This window comes from Protobothrops mucrosquamatus, unplaced genomic scaffold, assembly GCF_001527695.2.
Source record: "Protobothrops mucrosquamatus isolate PMUCROS unplaced genomic scaffold, P.Mucros_1.0 scaffold2444, whole genome shotgun sequence".
Lineage (NCBI taxonomy): Eukaryota > Metazoa > Chordata > Lepidosauria > Squamata > Viperidae > Protobothrops > Protobothrops mucrosquamatus.
This window is the reverse complement of record NW_015388516.1, coordinates 23,053-49,216: the sequence shown is the minus strand read 5'-3', so window position 1 is coordinate 49,216 and position 26,164 is coordinate 23,053. Positions and strand designations below refer to the sequence as shown.

At 39.6% G+C, this 26,164-nt stretch overlaps 1 protein-coding gene across 1 annotated transcript in view; it reads right to left on the bottom strand.

The window, feature by feature from the left end:
* Positions 1-26,164, bottom strand: part of TMTC1 (transmembrane and tetratricopeptide repeat containing 1) — a 109,021-nt gene that overhangs the window by 61,084 nt on the left and 21,773 nt on the right. The window contains exons 4-5 of the mRNA XM_015825004.1: positions 22,325-22,514; positions 8,340-8,461 (exon numbers count right to left, since the gene is read on the bottom strand). Coding sequence (XP_015680490.1) covers positions 8,340-8,461; positions 22,325-22,514 — 312 coding nt within the window. The remainder of the gene's footprint in view (positions 1-8,339; positions 8,462-22,324; positions 22,515-26,164) is intronic.

Here is a 26,164-nt window from a genome sequence, read left to right as displayed (position 1 = left end):
CAAAGCTCTCCGCCGCCCGGCCCTACCTCAGCCCGGGCAGCCGCGCCCCTTCGCCGCCCGGCACCACCTTGGCCCAGGCAGCCACGACCCTTCACCGTCCTGCTGCCGCTGCCGCCAAGCTCTCCGCCGCCCGGCCCCATCTCGGCCCAGGCAGCCGCGGCCCTTCGCCACCCAGCCCCACCTTGGTCCGGGCAGCCACACCCCTTCCCCATCCTCCTGCTGCCGCTGCCGCCAAGCTCTCCGCCGCCCGGCCCCACCTTTAAGTTTTTTTCCTGAAATTTCCCTTAAAATGAAGGTGCGTGTTATACGCCGGTGCGTGTTATACGCCAATAAATACGGTATATTGTTCTAACATACAAGACCACTTTTCTGTCTTTTTAAAAAATTACAGGAAGTCCTTGACTTATGGCCAATTGCTTAACCACCCCACCCTGGTCACACATTTATGGCTACTTGCCACAACGCGCTGTCACCTGACTACATTTTAAAATGTTTTTGCAGAAAACAGACTTTTATATCCAGTTATTGGCATAAATAGCCCACAGTGTACAACTGATTCATTTAACAATCGCAGCAGTCACTTTATGATTGTAGCAATCATTTAAGGACTGCTGTAAAAAAGGTCATAAAATCTGGTTGGTCAAATAGGTGATCTGATAAACGACCATCGGGACTTACAACCATAATGGCAGGCTCCATTACGGTTGCAAGTCAAGGAGTACCTATAATTTTTCTTTTCAAAATTACTTCTGAACCTCAAATTATTGAGGCAACATCAACTGTGGGAAACAAAGCAAGAGATGGCAATGATGTAAGTCATTAGGCCAGAGATGGCAATGATGTAAGTAATTCAACCGTTGCTCACTTCAAGCCCTCCAAATTTCAGGAAAGGAGGAGGAGGAGGGGGGAGGAGGAGGAGGAGGAGGAGGAGGAGGAGGAGGAGGAGGAGAAGGAGAAGTTGTTATTTCAAGTTTTCTTGATAGAAGATTCAAGACACCATTGTTTAAAAAACACAACAGAATATTTAGCAGTATTTTATATTTTGGAAAGCAGTCATATTTAGTTTTCTCAATGCTCCAATTTTTTAAACTAGAACAGTGGTGGCGAACCTATGGCACGCGTGCCAGAGGCGGCACTCAGAGCCCTCTCNCCAGCTTGCAGGACTGGCCTAGGGTAATTTTTAAGGGGGTTTTAATTATATTTTAAATTCGACAAATATTTAATATTCTTTTTAATTAATTTTAAATTTGTATTGTTTTGTATGTATTTTAAATAGATTGTCAGCCGCCCTGAGTCCTACGGGAGAAGGGCGGGATATAAATTCAAATATAAATAAATAAATAAATAAAAACAAATACTATATACTATCTCTTCCACTCCACTCAAGACATTGCTTTTCCAACCTGGGGATTCCCTGGGACCAGGAAGCCCACATGATGGCTCCATTATGTCTCAGTTTTTAAACTCTCTCAGGGTTATATGCATGTTTCCTGTTTTATGGTTATTTTACGATAGGTTTCTGTTTTTATTGTCTGCCAAAGTATACCCAGAATTGTATATTTGATTGTATGCCAATCACATTTGTGAGATTGATGGCTATACAAATTTGATAAACAAACAAACAAACAAACAAATAAAGGGGGTCCCTCCCAAAAGAGAGAAGGGAAGATTTTTCAGTTCCATTTTCTCACTAGGTTGATCCTTTCAGCTCTGCATTTGAACAATGTGCCTAAATCATTGCATCCTGGCCATTTGCAAATGAAATATGTACAGATAGTCCTCAACTTACGACCTGTCACTTAGAGATCTTCTGATATTATGACAGATGCAAAAAAAGTATTTTCAACCCAGTTACAGCCTTTTGCAGCAGTCATGTGACTGTGAGTTATGACTTTTTTGCCTGAAACTGGTGTTTTCTTCCAGTTTCCAGCAAAAAACCTCACCCATTGCAGACAATGTGTTTATTTAATGACCACTGCAAAAAAAAGTTGTAAAATCAGGTCAGCCATGTGATGACCCGCTTAATGATTGGCATAATTCAGGTCTCAATTACAGTCGTAAGTTGAAGACTATCTAGTATTGAACATCTCTGGATAATCTCACTATTCTCAAATCCTGTCCTGATATAAGCAGTTATCCCTTAGCAAGTTGACACTGCATATAAAGAAGTAGGTGTTGGATTCAGCCACAGCTGCAGGGCCAAAAGAAAAAACCAACAATCAAATAAACAAATAAGCTTCTCCTAATATTATGAGGAAGAAAAAGTCCAGGCAGGATCATTACATAAAGGGTTACAGAATGGAGCTGGAAGGGACCTTGGAGGTCTACTAAGAGGTGTTTATATAAAGCAAGGGTGTCAAACTCAGCTTCATTGAGGGCCGCATCAGCATTGCGGTTGCCCTCAGGAGGCCGGGTGGGTGTGGCCAGGTTGGGTGCGGTCTACTGGATGGGCGTGGATGGAGTGGGTGTGGCCTACTGGGTGGGTGTGGCCAGCTCTACATCGTTCACGTGAAGGGTGCCTGTGGGGGCCTGGGCAGGAGTGGGACAGATCTGAGGGTCTCTGGCAGAAGGGGGTGGGACCAGGGCAAGTGCCAAGGCATGGTCCACTGGAGGAGCCTCACTGTTTCTCTCAGGCCATGCGGGGGGACTGGATGGTGGTGCGGGCTGCCCGGAGCCCTGGGCAGCAGAGGTCAAATGCCCAGCCTGGCCCTTGAGCACCCAGCACCAAACCCAGCCCCACTTCCTCAAGGCTGCTGCTCAAGGTTCTCCTGGTTCCTCGCTGTTTCCAGACAGCCTTGTGGAGCTAAGACTGAATGCGTTTCAGCATAGATGGCCACCACAAAATTGTACATTGGCTCCCAGCTGGCCTGGGCTAGGGCCAAGGCAGAGGGGGCCGTTCCCTTACTGTTTCCAGGATGGCTTCGCGAGCCACATGAAACCACTTCGCGGGCCGCATCCGGCCCCCAGGCCTTGTGTTTGACATGTCTGATATAAAGGGTGTTTCCAAGTTCTGAACTAGCAAAAGTACAGCAGAAAACCAATTATCACCACTTGGGGAGGGGAAAAAAGAAAGAAATTGAGAATTTAAACCTTGGTAATTGACACATATGCAAACATTATGTGACTTTGTTGTTCTTGTTCAGTAGTTAAGTTATATCTGACTTTTTGCGACCACATGGACCACAACACACTAGGCTCCCTCTCCTCTGTCTCCTGGAGTTTGCCCAAATTCATGTTCGTTGAGTGGATGACACTATCTAACCATCTCTTCCTCTGCCGTCCCCTTCTCCTTTTGCCTTCCATCTTTCTCAACATCAGGATCTTTTCCAATGAATCTCTCTTCTCATTAGATGGCCAACGTATTTGAGCTCCAGCTTCAGTATCTGTCCTTCCAAATAACAGTCAGGTTTGATTCTTTACGATTGACTGATTTGATCTCCTTGCAGTCCAAGGGACTCTCAAGAGCCTCCTCCAGCACCACAGTTCGAAAGCATCAATTCTTCGGGGCTCAGCCTTCCCCTTAGGGTCCAACTCTCACAGCCATACATTACCACTGAGAAACTGATAGCATTGACTATAACCAATGTGGCTGCCTTCCTGCAATCCATCGTAATGAATCATTTGCATAACCATGACTTCTTCCAGTTTGCAATAAAGCTTATATCAAACTGTGCTGAGGGAAGATTCTGCTGTGAGGTGGTTACTGAGCACAGAAGGAACCAAATGGCTAAAGGAAGCTGTGTCGGCATGAAGTCTAATAAATATAGGGATTTTGTTCTGTCTATATTATTATCAATTGCTATGCCTAAGCAATAGAAATTCTTCAAGATTGATACATTAAATAAAATACCCTGAAATGTAACCTGGCAAAGAGAGCATCAAATAATGTTCATTAACAGAAAATTTAAAAAAGGGAAATAACACTAAAAGCAAGANAGGAGAAGTTGTTATTTCAAGTTTTCTTGATAGAAGATTCAAGACACCATTGTTTAAAAAACACAACAGAATATTTAGCAGTATTTTATATTTTGGAAAGCAGTCATATTTAGTTTTCTCAATGCTCCAATTTTTTAAACTAGAACAGTGGTGGCGAACCTATGGCACGCGTGCCAGAGGCGGCACTCAGAGCCCTCTCTGTGGGCACGCGTGCCATGCCCCAGAGATGGCAACCATCCCTCTTCAATCAACCACCCGCTAACTCGCTGAGGTCCCACATGGCTGGATGCATCCCAGCATAGCTGGTTTCCCTTCCCCCCCGCCGTCCCATCCCTCCTGGCCTTGCATGCTCTCCTTTTCCTGGGCACGACCCACTGCATCACCTCCTCAGCTGTCAGCTGGCCATCCAGCTCAGAGGCGGCTTCTCTGAACTGCTGGTGGCGGGCTGCGGAGCCCCAGAGTGTGCCAGTCGAGGGGCTGGCAGGCTGTGGCTGCTGACGGACACTGTTGCCCTCCCATGTGCTTGCTGGCCTCTGTGTGCAGGGGCCAATAGTGTCAGGAAGCAGCCGCCCCGGCCCCTGCCTTGCCTTGCCCTGCGACAATGGCACCCCTGCCCTGCCTCGCCTTGTCTCACCCCACCCTGCAGGATGAGCCTCCTGCCCACTGCCCCATCTGCCAGAGACCCCCTGGATCTCCCCCAACCCTGCCCAGCCCTCACAGGCGTCCCTCCCCACGAGCAACATCAAGGTGACCACACCTACCTTGGCCACACCCACCCAGTCTGCCATGACCACCATAGCCACGCCCACCTGGCACCTGGAGATAAATAAGTGGGTTTGGGGTTGCAGTTTGGGCACTCAGTCTCTAAAAGGTTCGCCATCACTGAACTAGAATATGTACCAGAGAAGCCTCTGGTACATATTTAAAAAAAAATAAATCACAAGAACTACCTCATTTTACAGATTAGATCTTGTACTTTTTCATCTTAGATTTAAATTACAATACTGAAACCATAGCACAATTTTTATAGTTGAAAATTCAGAATCAAATTATCAAATGGGAAAGATATAGAGTTTTAAACTCCCAGCAGCATGCTAAAAAATTAAGGAAGATACACTTCAGATGACAATCTTAAACAAAATAAGAACAGGCAATGACTACAATCTGAGATAGTATCTGACTCCTTTCTGTCAGATCCTACCTCAGATTGCAGCCATTGTTTGTTTTCATTTTACTCTCCTTTTCAATAAACTACTGATGAGGGCCTCTGAATTAGCCTTCTCTTCTGGTTAGCAGTAATATATAAATTGCCCCCTCCTAGAAGAAAGTATTTTTCTCCTTTCAAACTAAAAGTTCTCCTGTAATATCACAAGGTATCTTGAGCCAAACGTTAAGGGAATATGAATGGGTAGGAATTTTTGAAGCATGCTGCCAAATTGCCAGGATAGCTACACTTCTGTCACTCAATAAAACTATTACAGAACATGAAGCATGAGAAAAATCATAAGTCTTACTATACATTATGAAGCAGGACTGCAGGCTTTCATTAGTAGATCAAACAACCCAAGCTTAATAAGCTTTGGGCAAGAAAATATGAAAGAGATTCAGTCCCACCGTCTTCAGGATTACATGTCTAGGATTTTATTAACCTGGCACTTTTTTGGGGTGGTAGACAAAGAGTCCTAGATCTATCAATTCCTCCTTAGTAGATTCTGTGTGTGTATCTTTGTAGAATTACACATCATAGATGCATGCATGCAAAAAGAAGAAAAGATGGAAGAAATAATGAGAAAACATTGGAGATTACAACTGGGAAACAATGATGTCTATATTCCCAGTAAGCACCATTGATATAGTAATGCAACCACTTCTACAGGATTAGCAGTAAATTCAAGCCTCCTACATGGAACCCATAATGCAAACTGTTTCTGTTCAGGACCACCATCCTTGATCCCATCTCTGCCTCATCTCAATTGTTTTCATTTTCTGGCTTTGAAAGGTCAGTGAACATACATACCAACAAATATGTCCAGTTATGATTGTAGGATGCCCAGAATTACCTTATTATAAGATGGGGGGGGCAATATATTCTATAAATAAATAAATTCTCATTGGGATACAGGTTGTCCTCGACTTACAATCACAATTGAGCCCAAAATTTCTATTGCTAAGTGAGACATTTGTTAAGTGAGTTTTGCCCTATTTTACGACGTTTCTTGCCACAGTTGTTAAGTGAATCACTGCAGCTGTGAAGCTAGTGACACGGTTGTTAAAGGAATTTGGTTTTCTAATTCACTTTGCTTGTCAGAAGATTGCAAAAGCTGATCACATGAATCTGGGACATTGCAACTGCTGTAAATATGAACCAATGGCCAAGCATCTGAATTTTGATCACGTTGACCATGGGGATGCTGCAGTGGTCATAAGTATGAAAAAAGGTAATAAATTACTTTTTTCAGTGCCATTATAAGGTTGAATGATCACTAAATGAATTGTTGTAAGTTGAGGACTACCTGTATGTTGAGTTTTCCCATAAGATTTCTTCCTCTTGTGTTTCTCCAAAATCTGGAGTTATCATAAACCCATTAATCTCCTGGATGACACTATTCTAGTTTTGTGTTGATTAGAACTTGGGGCACTATCAGCTTTTTCTTATTAATAAATATAATAATGATATATTTATTCATACATTATTCATACAATCATATTTTCTCTTCTCATTCCATAATGTTTATGAAAAAAAGCTAAAAATGTCTGAGTGTATATAAGTACATTCAGCAATCTCAGTCACTTCCATTAAGCAACTAAAATATCTACTTAAATCAATGGTCCTAGTTATAGTGCTTATAGATGACAAGATGATAAAATAATTCTGAAGCACTGCTGAACAATGAACTCTTTTGAACAAGACAGTTGTTTTCAAATTTGTTCTTTTAGCAATTTTTTTAACAAATGTACATTATAATGGGTTCTTTAATTAGGAAATCAAAAATGTCAGGCAAGCTCCCATGAAAAATATGAATAGTATCCACAAATACTCTCCTATATGGTCAAGTCAGTTCCCATGATGAACTGAACATGCCCTCAAAAAAAAAAAAAAAAAAGACCAGCATCCTGTGACAGAAGTTTGTGTATATGTATGTGCGTGTGTGCCTTCAAGTCAGTGTTGACTTCTGGTGACTGCCTGGACTGATCCCTGCAGTTTTCTTGGCAAGATTTAAGAAGTGGTTTCCCCATTGCTTTCTTCCTACGATTAAGAGAGAGTGACTAGCCCAAGGTCACCCAAAGTTAGCCTTGTGCCTAAGGCAGAACTAGAACTCACCGTCTCCTGATTTCTAGCCTGCCACCTTAAGCTATTACCCCAAACTGACTCTCATGACAGAGATGAACTGAGGTGGAAATGATCAAAACAAACAACAAACACCCTATAGTAATGGAGTAATTTTTTGGAATGTTATTGTTCATTCTTAACATCTTCTACAGATGTACCCTCTAACATAATGTCTTTACTTTATTAAGCAAAACTCAACATCTCTTCAAAGTTATCCTTGGGGAAAACAGGGATCAATCTGATAACCTTAAGTCTGCCATTTACTCGTCCATTCCATAAGAAATAGGGTGATTCTATCAAATCATTTCCAATATAAACAAACCCCAATAAAACCTATAATTATTGTGAAGAATATCAGAAGCCACTTCTTTGCGTCTCTATTCTTTCTTTTCTATTTTTCTCAACTTTTTTTCTTTTCTTACTTGTTTTGCTTTCTTTTTTTTCTTTCTTATTTTATATTAGTTTGGTTTTTAATCTTCTCTTTTAAATACACGAGCGCACGCACACACACTAAGCCAATAATTATAACCCAAGGCAACTTCTTTGATCTTATACTGAACTCTTTTCAGAGAAGGCTGGTTTATAGAAAATAATTTTCTATCCAGAAATCCTCACCTAGATCAGATTTCTACAAACTGAAAACTCAGCTGAGAATTAATGTCCATGCAGCACCTATTTCAGTAAAGTCCTAGCCTAGAGAATATGTTCATCTGAAGCTCATCCTATAGATTATTTTAACACCTGGTGAGCCAAGATTATTTTTTAAAAAAGATGGAGCAATATATGAATAGCTTTATATGAAATCACCACATACAGCTAAAGAAAACTATTATGGCAGCCTGCCACAATTCCTCTGAATATTTTGACCTACCTGGCTGAAGATGATGGGGTTCAACAGAACAAAATATCTCAAATTGTGGATGTTTTTACTACTACCTGCTTTTTTTTTTTTTAACATCTTGGAAAATTTCAGAAGTGGTAGCTTGTGGAAAACCAGTGTAATAAAGAGCATAATTTCAAAACTCATGCTTGAGTACTGCACCGTACAAGAATTAAAATGTATGAATATTACCTAGGCATATACAGGATGCGTTCTGCTACAACAAATCCCACCCTGAAGAAGAGGTTGCTAGCAGGCATGAAGGGGAAAATCAGGAACAACAGGCCAACTAGAATTTCTCTGTGTTCCAGTTTCTGCAACAAGAAACACACGTGAAAAAGAATTAGCCGAAATCAGGCAAGATCAGAGATCCAGTTCCGAGATTACAATAGTTGCGCTTATTCATATGCAAAAATCTGAACAACCACTAGATGGAAGCAAAGATTTTCTGAATCTAGAGGTGGCTCAATTTTTGCATCACAGACATGGTAGCCCAAAATACAGGCAGTCCTCAACTTATGACCAGTACTGAGATCAGAATTTCCATTGCTAAGCAAGCCAATGGTAATTGTTAAGCAACCCATGCCCAATCTTTTTCCTTTTTTCTTTCTTTTGTAAAGGTTGTTAAGCAATGTTAGTAAATCATGTCCTGGTTCAGTGAATTTAGCCTCCCCTATTGTCTTTGTTGTCAGAAACCAGCTGAGAAGGTCGCAAATGGCAATCACACTATCCCTGGAGACTGCAATTGTTGTAGATACATGCTGGTTACTAAGTGCCCAAATTTTGATCCCATGAATGTGAGGATGCCTCAACGGTCGTAATTGTGAAAACTGGTCATATGTCACTTTTTTCAGTGCTGTTGTAATTTCGAACGGTTGCTAAATAAATGGTTGTAAATCAAGGACTACCTTAGGCCTTACGTATATAAATATTTGTTTCTTGTAATTATTTCTTTAAAAATAACAATTTGAATCTAGTTTTATTTGGTTTGCTTTTATATAGTGCCGTATATAGTGTTTAAAACAGGAATTCTGAGATTTGAAGCACGACACAAGTGGACAGATTGACTACATACTTGTTATTTTGGATTTACAAGCATTACTGTACTTGGTGAAGGACAAAGCTAATTTTGGATGGAATTAGATATTTGTCTTCCTCCTCTTTTTAATGTTTGACATTTAGATCTGCATCACGACAGCATCAAACTGTAATGTTTAATATGTGGCCCTCTCTTATTTTGAATCTAGATACCAAATTCTGTGCAGAGTGATAGACTGAACCTGGAATAGCTCCATAGAAAGTACAGGGACTTTTCCTAATCACTCTAAGTCAGTGTTTCTCATCCTTGTCCATTTTAAGATGTACAGATTTCAAATCCCAGAATTCCCTAGCAGCATTTTCAATTCCTCGGAGCTAAAGTCCCAACAGTAGCCAACATTGAGAAAAGCTGTGTGAATGGCCTCTTCTTGCTATACCTCATCAATGCTATTGAAAGGAACTGATAAATTCAGCATGTCCAAATAACTAGGGAAAAGCAGGAAGGATTGGAATGGAAAAACAGGTGGCAGTATCATTTACAAGTTATGTTTGAATGATATTCTTCCTTATGTGATTCTCAAAGTCTTGTCTATGAAATCAAAGCAATTGTATTTTATCTAATTGTGTTGATTTTTCTTATCAACACAATTGGATTAAACACATAAAGTCCAATAGTGAGCAAATCTGAATTGTGGGGATAAATTGCCACAGTCAGAAGAATAAATTGAGTTTGGTTTGCATGTACTGGATTTTACATTTCTTTGATATTACATTTGCGTAATTTCACAGAAACCATCTACAAATAATAATAACAGTTTTCTCCTAAAAATTACCATCCTATTCATATGTCTATGGAGATTCCCAGTCATCTAGGTCATGGTTGTCCCAAAGATGCTTTTTCAAAAGGCAACTGGATTTTTTTTTCCTTGAAGGAAAAAACAAAGAAAAGTCCAGTTGCCTTTTGAAAAAGCATCTTTGGGCCATCTTATTCATAAAATAAAGACACTGGAAAAAATGCAATTGAATTGCCCTATGGAGAACTGAACTAGAATGTTTAGTTGCTGACTTAAAGATTATCATTGCTAAATTTGTTACTACCTGCCTTAACAGCAATCCAAAATTCATACTTTTCAGCTTAATAGACCTTCCTTGAGATTGTTGAAGCTTACTGTAATTGATTATTAGTTCAGCAACTTCTTACAATCAACCTTCTTCTTGTAACATTTAGGTTTTATCTTGAGAACTCCATTCTACCACTTATCCACAGGTTTCTATATTTGATGCCCAATAAAACTAAGATGTGACAGGCATCACTAAGCAGTTTGAAACTGAAACTGCACAGTGTTATTTTTATAAGCATTTTTCAGCCTACAGAGCATTTTATAGCCCTCAAATCCCCAGGATAAATTGTTCCGCACTTCATCATTGGTATCACAGATCTATTAAATATATGCATAAAAAAGCTTAGCTGCAACACAAATCTCCAGTCTAAATCTAGATATTAGACTAAGAAGTTGAAAGTTATCCTAGAAGAAAGCAACAACAAACAACTTCTGTGTTGTGACCGAAAATTGTTCGTGTAGTCACCAGTCATCACAAAAGATGGCTCCAACTAACCAACCTGGCTGATCTTCAAAAAGCTAAGCAGAGTCAGTCCTGGTTAGTATTTTAATAGGAAACCTGTAGTATTAAATTTTTACACTGGGAAATAATAATAATATTTTTCTTAAATGGAGAAAGGCAGTGGAAAAAATCCCCCTCTATTGTATTCTGACACTAAGAAAACTATGATTACACTTATGTTCAGATTCATTTATATTTAGGTTCATACAGGCTGACTATCTGTTGAGAAATACTTCGCTAAGTAAAGTCATTTTCAATCCTAATTTTTAATATAATCATTAGGGACTGAGTTGACTCAAGGGAATTTTTATGTTTTATACAACTCTACTGTATTTCCCCATCGATCCTACACCTGTTTTTCTTTTTCTATTGTTTCTTAGAATTTATTTTATTGCAATATTATAAAACTTTGTACATTGTATTATTTTAGTGCAGATTTCAATACAGTAATATGTATGTAATGATTAAAAATTATAACCTCTATTAATTAGAAAGCTTAAACTGCTGAAAAAAACCAAAGAAGTTCAAAATTTTTATTTAGTTTCGTCAATATTGCAAACATAACATTATTTAACTTTTCATCTCAAACTGAGCACAACATAGAAAAAGAACTGCTCTATTTTCTATCAAAGTAGTAATTATATAACAATAGTTTTGGTCTGAAACTAATTACTCTATATTAAGATTTACACTATATTAAACCCTACATTTTTTCCCACTAATTAAGTGACCATATCCTGTCTGGGGGGGTGGTCTAGAACAAATCACCATGGCCAACTCACTATGGCCAACTTACTGCAGGATAATGTGCTGCGAGACAATTCATTGCTGCATTAATCATTTCGTTCAGTTACTTTTATTATTGGTGATCACGATTTTGTCGAAATTATTATAATATATTTCTGGATTGACACTCTTTATTTTTTTTTATTATTGGCCGTGGTTCTGTCAAAATCAATTCAACTTTTTTATTTGTTGAATTGTCCCACGGTGAGTTGTCCTGTGTGTGAGTTGGCTGCAACAAGTTGGCCATAGTGAGTTGGCCATAGCAAGTTGTCCCATTCCATGTCTGGGGAATTGTCAATGAATGTAGATTTGGCACTAGAAAGAAGGGAGAATACAAGGAAAAGTTAAGTGAGGAGAAATAGCAATTCAGTCCTGGGAAATTACAATGCCTTGATTATTATTTATATATATATGTATAAGATAGAACAGAAATTCTAAGACTCCAAGATTCTACTGTCCTGCCATACAACAATAAAAAGAATCCAAGCTGTTTCTTAACCTGGCCAACTCAAAAGGCTGACTGCAGTGAAGCTTGAAATGACAGTTTAGCCCCGGGCTTCCCAAAAACCACATCTGTAAATATGTTTTACTGCTAATCTGAAGTTACTTATTTAAATGTTCCTGTTGTGGTTGATTAATGAGTGTGTAATTAGCCAAAGAATAACCATTTTTATCCAATTTTACCCTTATTTATCCAGATTTGGGAAACTGGTTTAGCCAAAACACTAAGCACTTTCAGTGAGAAGCAATTTAACCAGGTTGATGTGATGGATGGGCACAAAAAAGTCTCCCAGGCAGTCTTGCATGTATCCAACATCTTATTTACACTGGAACTTCAGTTACATATACAAGTAGTCCTCACTTAACAACCGGTCACTTAGCAACCATTCAAAGTTATGACAGACTCACCAAAAGCTACTTACAACCAGTTCGGGTGTTCCAATGGCTGCAAAATCTCATCCCTCCACAGTCACATGACTGCATTTCAGGTGCTTGGCAACTGTCTCACCTTTACATCCAGTTGCAGCATTCTATAGTCAGGTGAATGTGATTTACCATGTTTTTTTGCCAGTTTCCCCCCACAGGAATACATTGATTCAATTAACAATCATAGAGTTTGATTAATACCCACAGCGCTCGCTTAATAACTGAGGCAAAAAAAGAGTCATAAAATCAGGTCCGGTCAAATGGGTGCCTCAACTCACAATAGTCATGACTTATGACAGAAATTCCAGGCTGTATTAAGTTGTAAGTAGAGGATCTGTATAGTTTTGGCTGCAGTTCCCTAGTATGCTAAGGGGAGGTAGAAATCAGACATTCCAAATTAAACACTGCATAGGTTACTTATTCATGTAATCCCAGCATTCCACCTTCATTTTTCTAATCCTACGTCCAACCATAAGTACAAAGAAACTCACCAGCCAAAGCACACCCAGTGTTTGTAGTGTGCAGGAGCCCAGCTCTAGCATTGCCATCTCAATTAAAGACATCCTGAAGAAAAAGATATATGGCCTTGAGAATTTGATCTATTGTCTATCATGGCTGACAAAAGTGCCATAGATGAGACATAGAGAGGCCTCATCATTATCATCATAATCATCAGAGTTGGAAGGGATCTTGGAGGTCTTCTAGTCCAACTCCCTGCTCAAGCAGGAGACCCTATACCATCCCAGACAAATGGCTGTCCAGTCTCTTCTTAAAAGCTTCCAGTGATGGAACACTCACAACTTTTGAAGGCAAGCCATTTCACTGGTTGATTGTTCTCACTGACAAGAAATTTCTCCTTAGTTCCAGGTTGCTTCTCTGCTTGGTTAGTTTCCATCCATTGCTTCATGTCCTGCTTTCTGGTAATTTGGAAAATAAGTTGACCCCCTCTTCTTTGTGGAAGCCTTAGTACAAGGCAGGTCCTTCTATCCATTCAGTGTCAAAACACCAGTAAATTGTTAACAGTTAGGAAAATATTCTACTACCGTATATTATTTTATCAGCTTCTCATCAAGATCTATGTTGCATCAATTCATGAGAGCCTTAACTTCATTCTTGGATTGTGGACTCTCTTTTTTGTTTTTAGCAGCACTACAAAGAATTGCTTTGATGTTTTAAACGTTAATCCTTACAGGTTTTAATTATACTTGACAATCTTGCTGAACAAAATGTGGAGGATGACATAATAGCCTTATTGAGATAAAACACTGAAGAGACAATCTTTTTTCCTAATCATTTTACTTTTGTAATTTTTTTTATTTGAAACTACATAAGATGATGAAGGAAAGTGATGGAATAGAAGTTGTACATGAATATGAAATAATTCTGATTAAAGGCAGAAAGCATAATAGAGGGGAAAACTGTTTGAATCCAATGTTGTGGGTTTGTTACTTCATCTGAAGATACACAACAGTGAAGATTTGCATCTTCTCCATTTGCAATTAACAATGGCAAAAGATTATCTAAGCAGTTCCTGTTCTCTTTTAAGATAATTAAACAGATCAAACATATAGTTTAAACAGCAATATCCTTTTAGCCAGCCAGAGATTTTACTTCCAGAAATAAATACTAAGGCAATAGATTCAGAAGCAGCATTACAAAACCCCTGAACAACACTAAACGTAGCAGCAATGTAAGGAAGGGACTTTGAATAAGTCAAACATTCAAAATGGATCTTTTATGAAAATGATTTCATATGAAAAATGAAATATTTTTTCACACAAAATGAAAAAAATGCAATTTACTTCTGAACAATCAAATGTAGAAGCTGCACAGGCAGCTCATTTGATGCATCAGCGTCACAGTGGTTCAAATGGATGGAATGCTAAGCAGGAGGTTAGCAAGGTCGTGTTTGAGACCCAAGAGCTGCCGTGGGGCGGGGATGAGCTCTCGTCCTTCAGTCCAGCTCCTGCAGGAGACATGAAAGGAGCCTCCAACAGGACATCCCCAGGGCAATGGTGATATTACCGGCTAATCCTTTCAACCCAGATGTGCCTTGGCGCTTCTGACTTGAGTGCAAAATTTGATCCATCCAGGTAAGAACAATTTGACTGAAGTGGAGACCTGGACCTTGGTTTATGCAATTGTAGAATCCACAAACTTCATGGAGCTCAAGCTCCAATTCACTAACCCTGCACGACATTTGAGGAAGAGTTGGCCCAAGTATAATAATTAATCAATGAGAGTATACAGAAGATATTTTCCACCATTCTTCTTCTGCCAGTATAGCCACATGTTTGCCAAATAAGGACAGCTCCCTGAACATAGTTCATGATTCCCACCTCTTTAATTCTCACTCTCCCTCTGTTTTCAGAGTCCTTAGAACAGTTACATGAAGCAGAGTTCTTCATCAATTAAAACTAATGAGGCTTGCAATCTAATTGTATGAAGGAGGGCCGTGAAAAAATAAGAGACTTTTGTCTTTCATGTAACGGTATGTGGTATTGACACTGGGAGATAGGAGGAGCAACAGTCTAATAAACAAAATTTGACTAAAAAAGAGGGGGTGAGGAAAGCATATCAGAAGGTCTCCTAGTTTTCAGGAGAGTAAAGCAAGGGAGGGGAGAGTTTCAGACTTGCAAGATGATCTATCCCAGAGGGATAGATTTTTCCTGACAGTTAGAACAATTAATCAATGCAAAGTCTTGCCTCCAGAAATTGTGGTTGCTCCAACACTGGAGGTTTTTAAGAAGAGATTGGACAGCCATTTGTCTGAAATGCTGTAGGGTTTCCTACCTGTGTAAGCAGTTGGACTAGAACGGGGGTCCCCAACCTATGGTCTGCAACCTAGTACCGGGCCATGGCCTGTTGGCCACCGGGCCACGGGAATAGCTGGTGAACCCCACCCCACTCGCGGTAGCACAGCCACGCAGGTACTAGCAGCCCCATTTGCGCATGCACAGGTACGCTAACACTGCCACCAATGTCACATAGGCACCAGCAGCCCATTTGTGCATGCGCATGCATGCCAGCGCACGTGCCATGAGTGCAGGCTGCCCACTTGTGCATGCACACGCACACTAGCGCTGCTGTCATGCACACACCTGTTTGTGCATGCGCGCGCGGATCTACATGCGCACATTTCTCTGCTGCTCCCTTTCCTTCTGGGCCGCCAAGCCGGAAAGGTTGAGGAACTCTGGACTAGAAGACTTCCAAAGAGAGTTGCACCCTCTTTTATGACCTTTTGCCATAGTTATTAAGCAGATCACTGTAGTTGTTAGTGAATCATGCGGTCATTAAGCAAATCTGACTTCCCCCTTTGACTCTGCTTGTCAGAAGCCAGCTGGGAGATCCCAAGACTGAGACAGTGAAACTGTCATAAATACATGCCGAGTGCTTGAATTCTGATCACATGACCATGGAGAGGCTGCAATGGCTGTACGTGCGAGAACCAATTATAAGTCACTTTTTTCAATGCCGCTGTAATTTCGAATGGTCACTGCAAGTCGAGGACTATCGTTGAAAGTCGAGGACTATCTGTATATCATCTGAACTTAGGCTGCAATCTGATACACATTCCTTGGAAGCTTGCTTCGGAAGAGACAGAGTTTGCACTAGAATCTGTCAACTTACTGGTTAAGCAGCAGGTGAGGGAATTAACTAACAATTATTACGCAGAATATTCTAATTGTTTCATATATTAGGGTTAACCTTTTATCTAATTAAAAAACGTTAAGAAACCAAAGTTAATTAAAAAAAAAACCTAGTCATTCTTGTTCCTCTTTGCGTCTTATGAATTGGAAATAAATTACGTACAGTATTCTCAGGAATTGTGACCCATATACAGGAAGGAACAGAACTTCTGAGAATACCGTAGGATGCCTACGCTGGCTGTGGGGAAATGAATGTTATATTTCCCTCATTATGAGAAAAAGAGACATCAGAAAGAACAAGTGAGCTATAGAACAAGAGCACCGTAATTTCCTGAAACAAGCAAAGCAATAATAGTGGAAAGCTGTTTTTCCCTTCTAAGCTTCCTCTCCTCTAGTAAACGGTCCAAGCACAGCATAAAAACAACAAAACAAAATGAGAGACAGAGAATGAGAGAGAGGAAAAGAGGGAGGGGGGGAGAGAATAGCTGATCTATATAAATGCAGAAATGTTCAGCAATGAAACCACCCATCTTCATAACTTAAATGTCTTTTTTTTTCAACACTGTGCACTCTTTCCAACAATACAATTCTCCAAATTACCAGTGAACAAGAAATTAGTATCACATTAACGCCCATTGATAGGAAAGGAAACAATCCAGTAGACATATTCTATATGAGGGGTCCTTGGTGCTCTCTGAGCTTGCTTGTTTCCTTGCAGACGTTTCATATCCAACTAGGTAGGATCATCAGTGCTAGTAGGGAGTGAGGTTTGCTCTCATTTTATATTCTGGTGGTCTGCCCTGTCAGTGTTGGTAGGGATGGGTTGGTAGTACTTTGGTTGGATTGTTTACTGTTAAGCTTATATTTGGCAGTTCCTTTAATGGGGTATTGTTTACTTCTTGTTTGTTGGTCTAATGTTAATCTTGGTGTTAATCTCTTCTCCTCTGGGTGTTGATTGCTGCTGGTCTTTTCCCCTTTTTGGATTGTTGATTGTCTCTTTTGAATGGTATGTAGATGTCATTTATGTCTATGTGCCCATTGATGGCTGATTTGTCAGAGTGCCAGGTTTCCAAAAATTCCCTAGCATTTGGGCTCTTGGCTTGGTCTAGGATGGTCAGTTTCCCGGTTGAAACTATGATTAAGTCCGTACACGTGTTGTGAAACTAAGGAGTTTTCATGTCTTCTGACTGCTAGTTAGTTCATGAATGCACTCTGCCAGTCTTCTGCCTGTTTGTTATACTGTACATAGTGGCTGGTGCAGTCCTTACACTGTATGTTGTAAATGACTCCTGTTTTTTTTCATAAATACCAGAGATTAACATTTATTTTTAAAATTATTTTAGGCCTGCTTTAAATGTTATGCCACTGTTTTTAGTGCTTCTCTCTTCAAAATGGCAGGAAATCTATCAATTTTCATGGACCGCAGTCAGATCTGAATCTGGGAACCTCTAAAAAGAGGTTTTCAGGTTAAAGAAGGCCTGCAGTTGCCCATTTCTGAGTTCAGCCATGGTTTGCTTTAGACATGGCTTACTGAATATGAAGTTACCATTCATAAAGCATAATAACCTAAAACCAATAGAACCACATTATGGTTTAGAATGCTATGTGAACACAGCCTTTCGATGGCTTCATGGCAATCATATCCTCCCCTCAAAAATGTTCTGTGTTCCCAAACGGTTCAGGCAACTAAACAGAACACAGAATCTCCCTCGTTCTCTCAAATAGGAGCTGCTTCTGGAGAGTTAATCAGAGAGGGTCTAGGACAAATTGCCATGGCCAACTCACTACAGCCATGTTGCCTTGGTCAGCTCGCCCCAGACAACTCACTGCAGAACAACAGCCATGGCCAACTTGCCAAGGTACAACTCACCGAGGAACAATCCGACGCTATATTGCAGTGATGGCGAACCTTTTAGAGACCGAGTGCCCGAACTTCAACCCAAAACCCACTTATGTATTGTCGGGTGCCAGGTGGGCGTGGCCGCCGAATGGGCATGGCTACAGTGGTCATGGCAGATGGGTGGGCGTGGCTAGGGTGGGCATGGCCAACTCGATGTTGCTCCTGGGGAGGGAAGCCTGTGGGGGCCGGGCAGGGTTGGGGGAGATGCAGGGGTCTCTGAGGCTGGTTCTGCGGGGTGAGGCGAGGCAGGGCGGGGGTGCCATGTCGTAGGGCAAGGCGAGGCAGGGGCCAGGGGGCCACTGCCTGACACCATCGGCCCCCACACACAAAGGCCAGCAAGTGCATGGGTGTTGGGACACATCCAGCCACGTGGGACCTCAGCAAGTTAGCGGGTGGCTGGTTGAAGAAGACGGTTGCCATCTCCGGGGCATGGCGCGCGTGTCCACAGAGAAGGCTCCGAGTGCCATCTCTGGCACGCGTGCCATAGGTTTGCCACCACTGCTATATTGTTTCATTCAGTTATTTTTATTATTATTGGTGACCAGGTTTTTATCGAATTATTGTAACTCTTGTATTTCTGGATTGACTTTATTTTATTATGATTGGACACGGTTCCATTGAAATTAATTTAACCTTTGCATTTGCTGAATCGTCCTGCAGTGAGTGGGCCGTGGTATGCTGTCCCATTCCAAATCAAAAAGAGGCAAGTTGCATAAGTAGGAAGATAAGATTTATTCCTTTCTCTCTCATAAAAAGATTCCATACCTAAGTTTTCCTGTGAGAAAAGCCCTGACTGGCATCAATAAAATGAAAAGTACAGGCAGACTGATGCCTTGAATCAGTCCTTCTGATTTAAGAGAAATTCATACAACTACACTGACAAGTTAAGATCATAGACAGAATTGCTCCTTGCAGAGTGATGCATATGGTTTAGCAATTACCCAGCTGTAGTCATCCACCACTGAATACTCTCCGAAATAACTTTTCAATTTGTCAGTTTAATTGTGTGAATTGTTCCGCTCATCATTTCCCAGTCATATTCTTGCTTTTCCTTTACTCATTTTAGTACATGACAAAACCACTTCATGCAAATGAAAATTGGGCAGCTACACCACAGCTACCCATATGATTTTTTTAATGGAATCATAGAAGCAGAATATTCCTTGCAATGCTTTGGCCCATCTAATGCTCAATGAAACACAAAACATGAACTCTGAATATAGGATCCTTAAGAAGGAGAAAGGATCATTGCACTTTTGAGACCTAGGAGATGATAGTAGAGTGATTTTTGTAGAGCAGTGTTTCTCAATCTCTGCAATTTTAAGATGTATGAACTTCAACTCCCAGAATTCCCTATCCAGCATGCACTGGCTAAGGAATTCTGAGAGTTGAAGTTCACATATCTTAAAGTTGCAAAGATTGAGAAGTACTGCTGTAAATTAAATTTGTTCCAGCAACTGGAGTCTAATGCATGCATCTTATTTGTTGTTCATCTCATACATAATCTAAGATTCCCCAGCTTCATTCCATGCACGTACTGTCAGTTCACTAAACAGGATATGTCCCAGGTATTACGGAATTTATCCCAGATGGAGCTTTATTCCAGCTTTTCAGAGATGAAATATGTGTGAAAACAACCTTTCATGTGTACAACTGAAGAAATACTTAATTGTTGGGCAAACTATTAAAAATTGCTCTATGTAGCACTAAACCTAGATATCTCTTTAAATGAAAATATAAGGATAGTCTGCATGATTAATTTACCTAACTGGAGTAGAGCTATAGCAGAACAGTGCATAACCATGACTTCTTTATAGGTATGAAATTACTTGGACTAAGGATAATCTGTACTCAGTGGGATGCTCACTGGAGAAAGCAATTATGTTGGGAAAAGTTAGCAGTAAAAGGAAACCAGGCTGCCAAAGAACATGATGGCTGGACATCATCAAAGCTGACATCAGCCAGAGCATAGAGAAACTCAAAGAAACAGTGCAAGATCAGAAGATGTGGAAAAACCTGGCCCATAGAATCGCCGAGAGTCAGACCCAACTGAATGGATAACATCATCATCAAACCTGATGCATCTTTTCTTCTGTATTGCACCAAGGGATAATGGGATTGCCTTGATTTTGGCATAACGTGATGTGTGAATCCATGGTTCGTAAAACACCATTTATGACTTAATGCATTGTGAGAACCAATTAACTGTGATTTATGCTTAAATCTGTGTGTGTAATTGCAGTCGCTGACGTCAGTCTCAAACTACACCTTTTTGTCTCTAACTTGGAAAAATGGCAAAATATGATTAAAGCTTCCATTGTGTTTGAACAATGGTTGATAAAAACTCAAACATATAGTTCAAATAAAGTGTTATGTTATACGTCTAACTATACCTTCTCCTCTATAGGCTTTGCACAGATGCAGACACAGTATCAGGTTAAGTTTGATCAAATTCTTATTTTTAATGGGGAGGGAGGTTTGCATGTGTAAATCTGCGTAGAATGAATGACACTAATTCAGTGAAATAGTTTTTTATATAATATATATATATATATAATATATATATATATATATATATATATATATATATATATATATATATATATATATATATATATATATATATATATATATATATATATATTGTACATAGATTTGCCTACTTTTTTAAAAAAAAAGCACAAACATTATTATTCCTTATTTGATTTATATGGGCACCTCTCCAACTAGAGCATAAGGCAACGTAGCAGATTTGGAGCAAGATATAAAATACTTTAGAAACACAAACCCACTCACCCACACAGAAGATAGCAACAGCTTTATGAGCAAAAAAAAAAAAAACATGTCTAAGAACAAGCAACTCCTTTGTCTCCTTACAGTAGAATCTCATAATATTTCTAACTGCTAGTTGTATTACTTTGTGCAATCCGAATCTCTAGAGCATTATAAAGTACTCATGAATAAATTTACACACAGCTCATCTTCCAAGTTTCATTGCCAACACTGGATTCTGCTTGTGTTTGCACTCAGGATGTAGGCTAAATTGTCAGATGTTTTCTAAATAACATGCATTTTCTAACAATGGAAAGCATTTGGTGAGCACTTGCTTTGTGTCTTAGGTGATTTCTAAGCAAGTAAGTTTAAGGGGAGCATAAATAAAGTTATAAGAAAAAGGATTAAGATTTTTTTAGTAAAAAAAATAAATCAGAAATAGTTGGAACTAAGAAAGTCCAAGTCTTCCACTATGATAAGTTAAGAAGCCTTGAGCACATCCTCATACATCACTCTTACTTCTTTTTTTAACCCACTCGTTTCCCCTGCGGACCTCTCTCTTTATCCTCCTATCAAACTTGCTTACGAAGGGATCCTAAGCAAGAGCAAGTTGATCCTTTGCCAGTTTTCTATTTAGATTGCAGTGAGCTAAGTAATCAAGAGAGATGCTAGGCACAACAATAAGTAAAAAATGGTCCTGCCAAGCAAAGTTCTAACATATTCCCCACAAAACCTGACAGCTAGAAGTCCAGTAAAAAAATTGATTTTGCAGAAATGTTGCATTCACAGCAACCTATTTCACGGATGCATAATACCTGATACAAATATCTTCTACCAAAGCAATTCTGTCAAATTCATTTCAAAGAAGAAAGGTACTATTTAGTTTCCTTGCATATGTGAGTGGATCAATATTGATGTTAGTTGTCTGGATTGCCATGTTGTTTATTTCTCTTGCTGCATTTCTATTTATTTGTTGTGTTTAGATTGTTTTTACATAGTAGGCCACCCAACATCAGGGTGGAATTGGGTTCTGCCAAAGTTCATTTAAATGGATAAATAAATAATCACTATCACTTCCACCCTATTAAACCTCTATGATTCCAAATCACATCACCAAAATTCAGCTGTCCAATTTTGAAGAAAATTTGGAGGAGAAATTAACTTAAAACTGAATTTGTTTGCTTTCCAATTCCTATTCCTTTCCTTAAATTCCAGAAAAAGAAGAGCTGGTTGGAGGTTCCTTCTCCCTAATTTATCAAGATTTCTTGAATAATCTGCAATTATTTGGGGCAATCCATTAAGCCATAAATCATGGTTTTATAACACAGTGTCCAGAGTCATACAGTATGCTAGGGCAGCATGAACGAGCATGGTTTAGCATTAGTCAAGTGTCTGTCTAACCAAAATCATCCATAAAAAGAACATACTACATGTGTTTGAAACGCAAATGTAAACTTCAGTGTGGAGGAAAGTTTATTTACCTTAAATGCTACAAAACAATGTAGACAAAGGACAAACATCACGAATGCCAGGATCAGGGTAGCAAAATTCCTCAGATCCCAGATTGATTCAACCAGAGGAATACTCCCAACCTGCCAGTCGTAGCACAGCGTAATCGGGGCTAGTAGAAGCCAGGCATTGAAGGCCAGGAGGTAGGAATAAGTAAGAAACCTGCAAAAAGAAATACACAATTAAACAATCTGCGTGTTTCTTCAGTGGAAGGCAGAAAGTTCAATAGGACTATGCAATACTTCAGATTCAGCCCCCCCAAAACTGATTCCAAGTATGCACTGCCTGATCGGGGGTGGGGGGCGGAAGGGGGGGGGAAGACACACAAATGCTTTAAAATGTTGCAGAGAGATGCTGCAGATAGTCCCATCTTATGACCACAATTGGGCCAGAACTTCCATCACTAAGCAAAGCAGTCATTAAGTGAGCCACAAATGATTTTATGATCTTTTTGCTGCAGTCATTAAGCAAATCACACAGTCATTAAGTGACTCCAGCTTCCCCCATTAACTTTGCTTGTCAATGGAAAAGTCGCAAATGACAATCATATATGATCCCGGGATACTGCAATCGTCATAAATACATGCTGATTACCAAGAACTCAAATAGTGATTGCATGACTGTTGGGACACTGAAATGGTCACCAGTGGAAGGACCAATCATAAGTCACCGTTTTCAATGATGTCTTAACTTTGAAGGGTTACTAAATGAACGGTCACAAATGAAGGACTAACTGTATGTTCAGGATCCTGCATGTTCCGAAACTTTTTTAGGAGACTAGCTCCAAAAAATGGCTGGCCCTACTGTTCAGGTTCTAAGCACATACTGACTGAGTTAATGTTAATCATGGAGTACTGAGTCAGTCCCAATGCCTGCGTTCACATACTATGCTAAATCAAGCACATGACAGCTTAGCATACTGTGTACCAGGGGTAGGCAACCTTGGCTCTTTTATGACTCGTGGACTTCAACTCCCAGAATTGCTGAGCCAGCCATGCTGAGGGGAAAGGGAGAGGTTTCCAAGCTGAGCCATGCTGGCTCAGGAATTCTGGGAGTTAAAGTCCACGAGTCATAAAAGAGCCAAGGTTGCCTACCCCTGGTGTAGGCCTACATCACATTGAGCTTCTTGGAGAAAATACAGAGTACGCGCATAAAGAAAGTGTGAAAACGTATTACTCATATATTATTTTTCTTTAAATTTAAAACTTAAGATATACAGTGATTTTAAAATATTTACTTTTTTATAAAAAATATTAGCTAACATAGGGATAAGAGTCACCACAGGGGATCTCAGAGAAATAATAAACAATAGATACCACAATTACAATACAGTACAAAGCTACCCTAAGGTAATAGAAACCGTATATTTACACGGAGGGGCCTCTTGTACCATTCATACAGGACAGACAGGAGAGTGGTGGGAGAGGCAATTCATCATGACAAGTGTGTATCTTGAGTTCTTTAGCAACCCAGGTCTTGGGTTCCTTCTTCCCATTCAGCACTGGAAATGGTGCCAGAGCACATAAATATTGGATGTTTTTCTTATGGACTAGCTAGGCTACTTATGTTTTATATTAAAAACCAATTTTATACGGTGTGGTAATATAGTATGTGCAAACTGAAGAGGAAGCAAAGATTGCAATGTTAATCCCAGCAACACACGGGAACCATTACAGGAACCAGGAAATCAGAGAAAGTCTCCTATGTAATTAAAACTTTTAAATATAGTTGAGACAGCACTATATTATGTGAAGCCAGCAAGTGTCTGAGTTCTGCAAATGGTCTTACGTACTCATCATATAAATATAAAAACACGATATCCAGAGTTTCTCTTCTTTCCGTTGTTTGTGAAAAGGGATATTAGATTTGTTCAATTCTTTATACGTCTTCTCAGAAATTGTACTTAACAAAAACATGAAAAATATAGATATCAACTCAATGCCTTTTCATTGTTTTGTTGGGCCTTGGGACCTCTTAAATTCCTCCCATACCATCTGTCAACTTCTGTTGATTGACTTATTCCCAGATTCTAAAACATTCACCACACTCTGTTCATAACTGTCTAGTTCACATCTCAGCTCATCACAACAGGAAATTTCTTCATTACATTACTTTTTTTGCCAAATAATGAAAGTTCTTGTTAAATTTGAACAATTTAGAATTGATTTGCCAAACATCACAGTAGGAACCAAAGAAAGCTCATATTGATTCACTGCAAGCCTGTTTGAAAACTCATGAATTCTATTTGTGAACTACCTTCCTCTTTTAATTGTGGTGGATCAAAATCTAAGATTGTCTACAACAAGGGTACTAAACCGAGAGCCAGAGAACCAAGACCCTAAGAATTACTACATGAGGCTTTCCTTAGTGACTCTTCCATTGCTTTGCAAAACATATTGAAGACCTGAAGCATATCTCCATGGCTAATGCATTTGTATCACTGATATAAGCAACCTAAGGAAAAAACACAATAAATTGAGGTCTGCTAAGGACACAGGGCTATAATTGGATATGAAAAATAACAAATGCAAGTTTGAAAATGAATATCAAATCTGTACATACTCCCACCTGCAAGAAACACAAAAAACTAATTACTATAGAGAGAATAATATAGAGAAAAGCTTTATAATAGCTTCCAGCTGTTTTCCTGGGATGAGCTACAGATACTTGAGAAATTTCACTGCTGGATTACATATTTCAGAGATGCAGGTCTAACCTAATTGGACGCTGCTTTTTTCTGTTTGTAAAAAGATAAAGTTTTCCCTGCCAGTCGTGCCCGGCTCTAGGATATGGTGCTCATCTCCAGATTTCTTGGCTGAAGGAGCAAGCATTGTCTGAAGACAATGTGGTCATGTGACCCAGCATGGCTATACGCTGAAGGCACATGGAACGCTGTTACCTTCCCACCGGAGTGGTACTTATTAATCTACTCGCATTTGCATCCTTTCAAACTGCTAAATGGGCAGAAGCTGAGGGGAGGACGGGAGCTCACCCCGTTGCACAGAGCTTGGGTCTCAAACCCGGGCTGTCAGCTCTCCAGGTGACAAGCTCAGTATCTTTATTGGCTGGAAAACTTTACCCCAATACTTCTAGAGCCTTTGAACAAATATCCTGAACCCTGTACTGATAAAGACTCCAGGGAGTTCTCGACTTTCAATCATTCTTTTAACAAACATTTATACAGCAGCACTGAAAAGGTAACTTAGCATCAGTTCTTACATTTACAACCATTGCAAAATCCCATCATCACATGATCAAAATTTCAGCTCTTGGCAATGGGCAATGCGTCAAGCAATCAGCCATTGGCAATCTTCCTAGCTGGTTTCTGACCAGTGAAGTCAATGGGGGAAGCTGGATTCACTTAACAGCTGTATTGTTCACTTAATTGCTACAGTAGTTTACTTAACAAATGTAGCAAAAAAAAGATCATAAAATCTGTGACTCACTTAACAATTATGGAAATTATGGTCCCAACTGTGGTCCCAGAAGGGACGCACAAAGGACGCACAAAAAATGAAAAAAAGAGGTAACAATTGCAACCCCTTGAAAAAAGAGGCTTGGAAGTTAAAAAAAATGTATTAGAATATTTTGATTTCAGAAATGTTTTTAAAGAAAAGCTTAGTGTTTTAAAATGGATAAAAAAGGGGTTTTTTTCCCCTTTAAGGTAAAGGAATCTGAAAGAATACAGTGAATTTTGTTAGTGTAAATGGTAGTAGTTTATAAAGATTATTAAGCGTAATATTATTTCAACAACAGAAATGGTTAAATTGATTGTTCTATTCAAAGAGAAGAATAGACAATATTTATGTTTT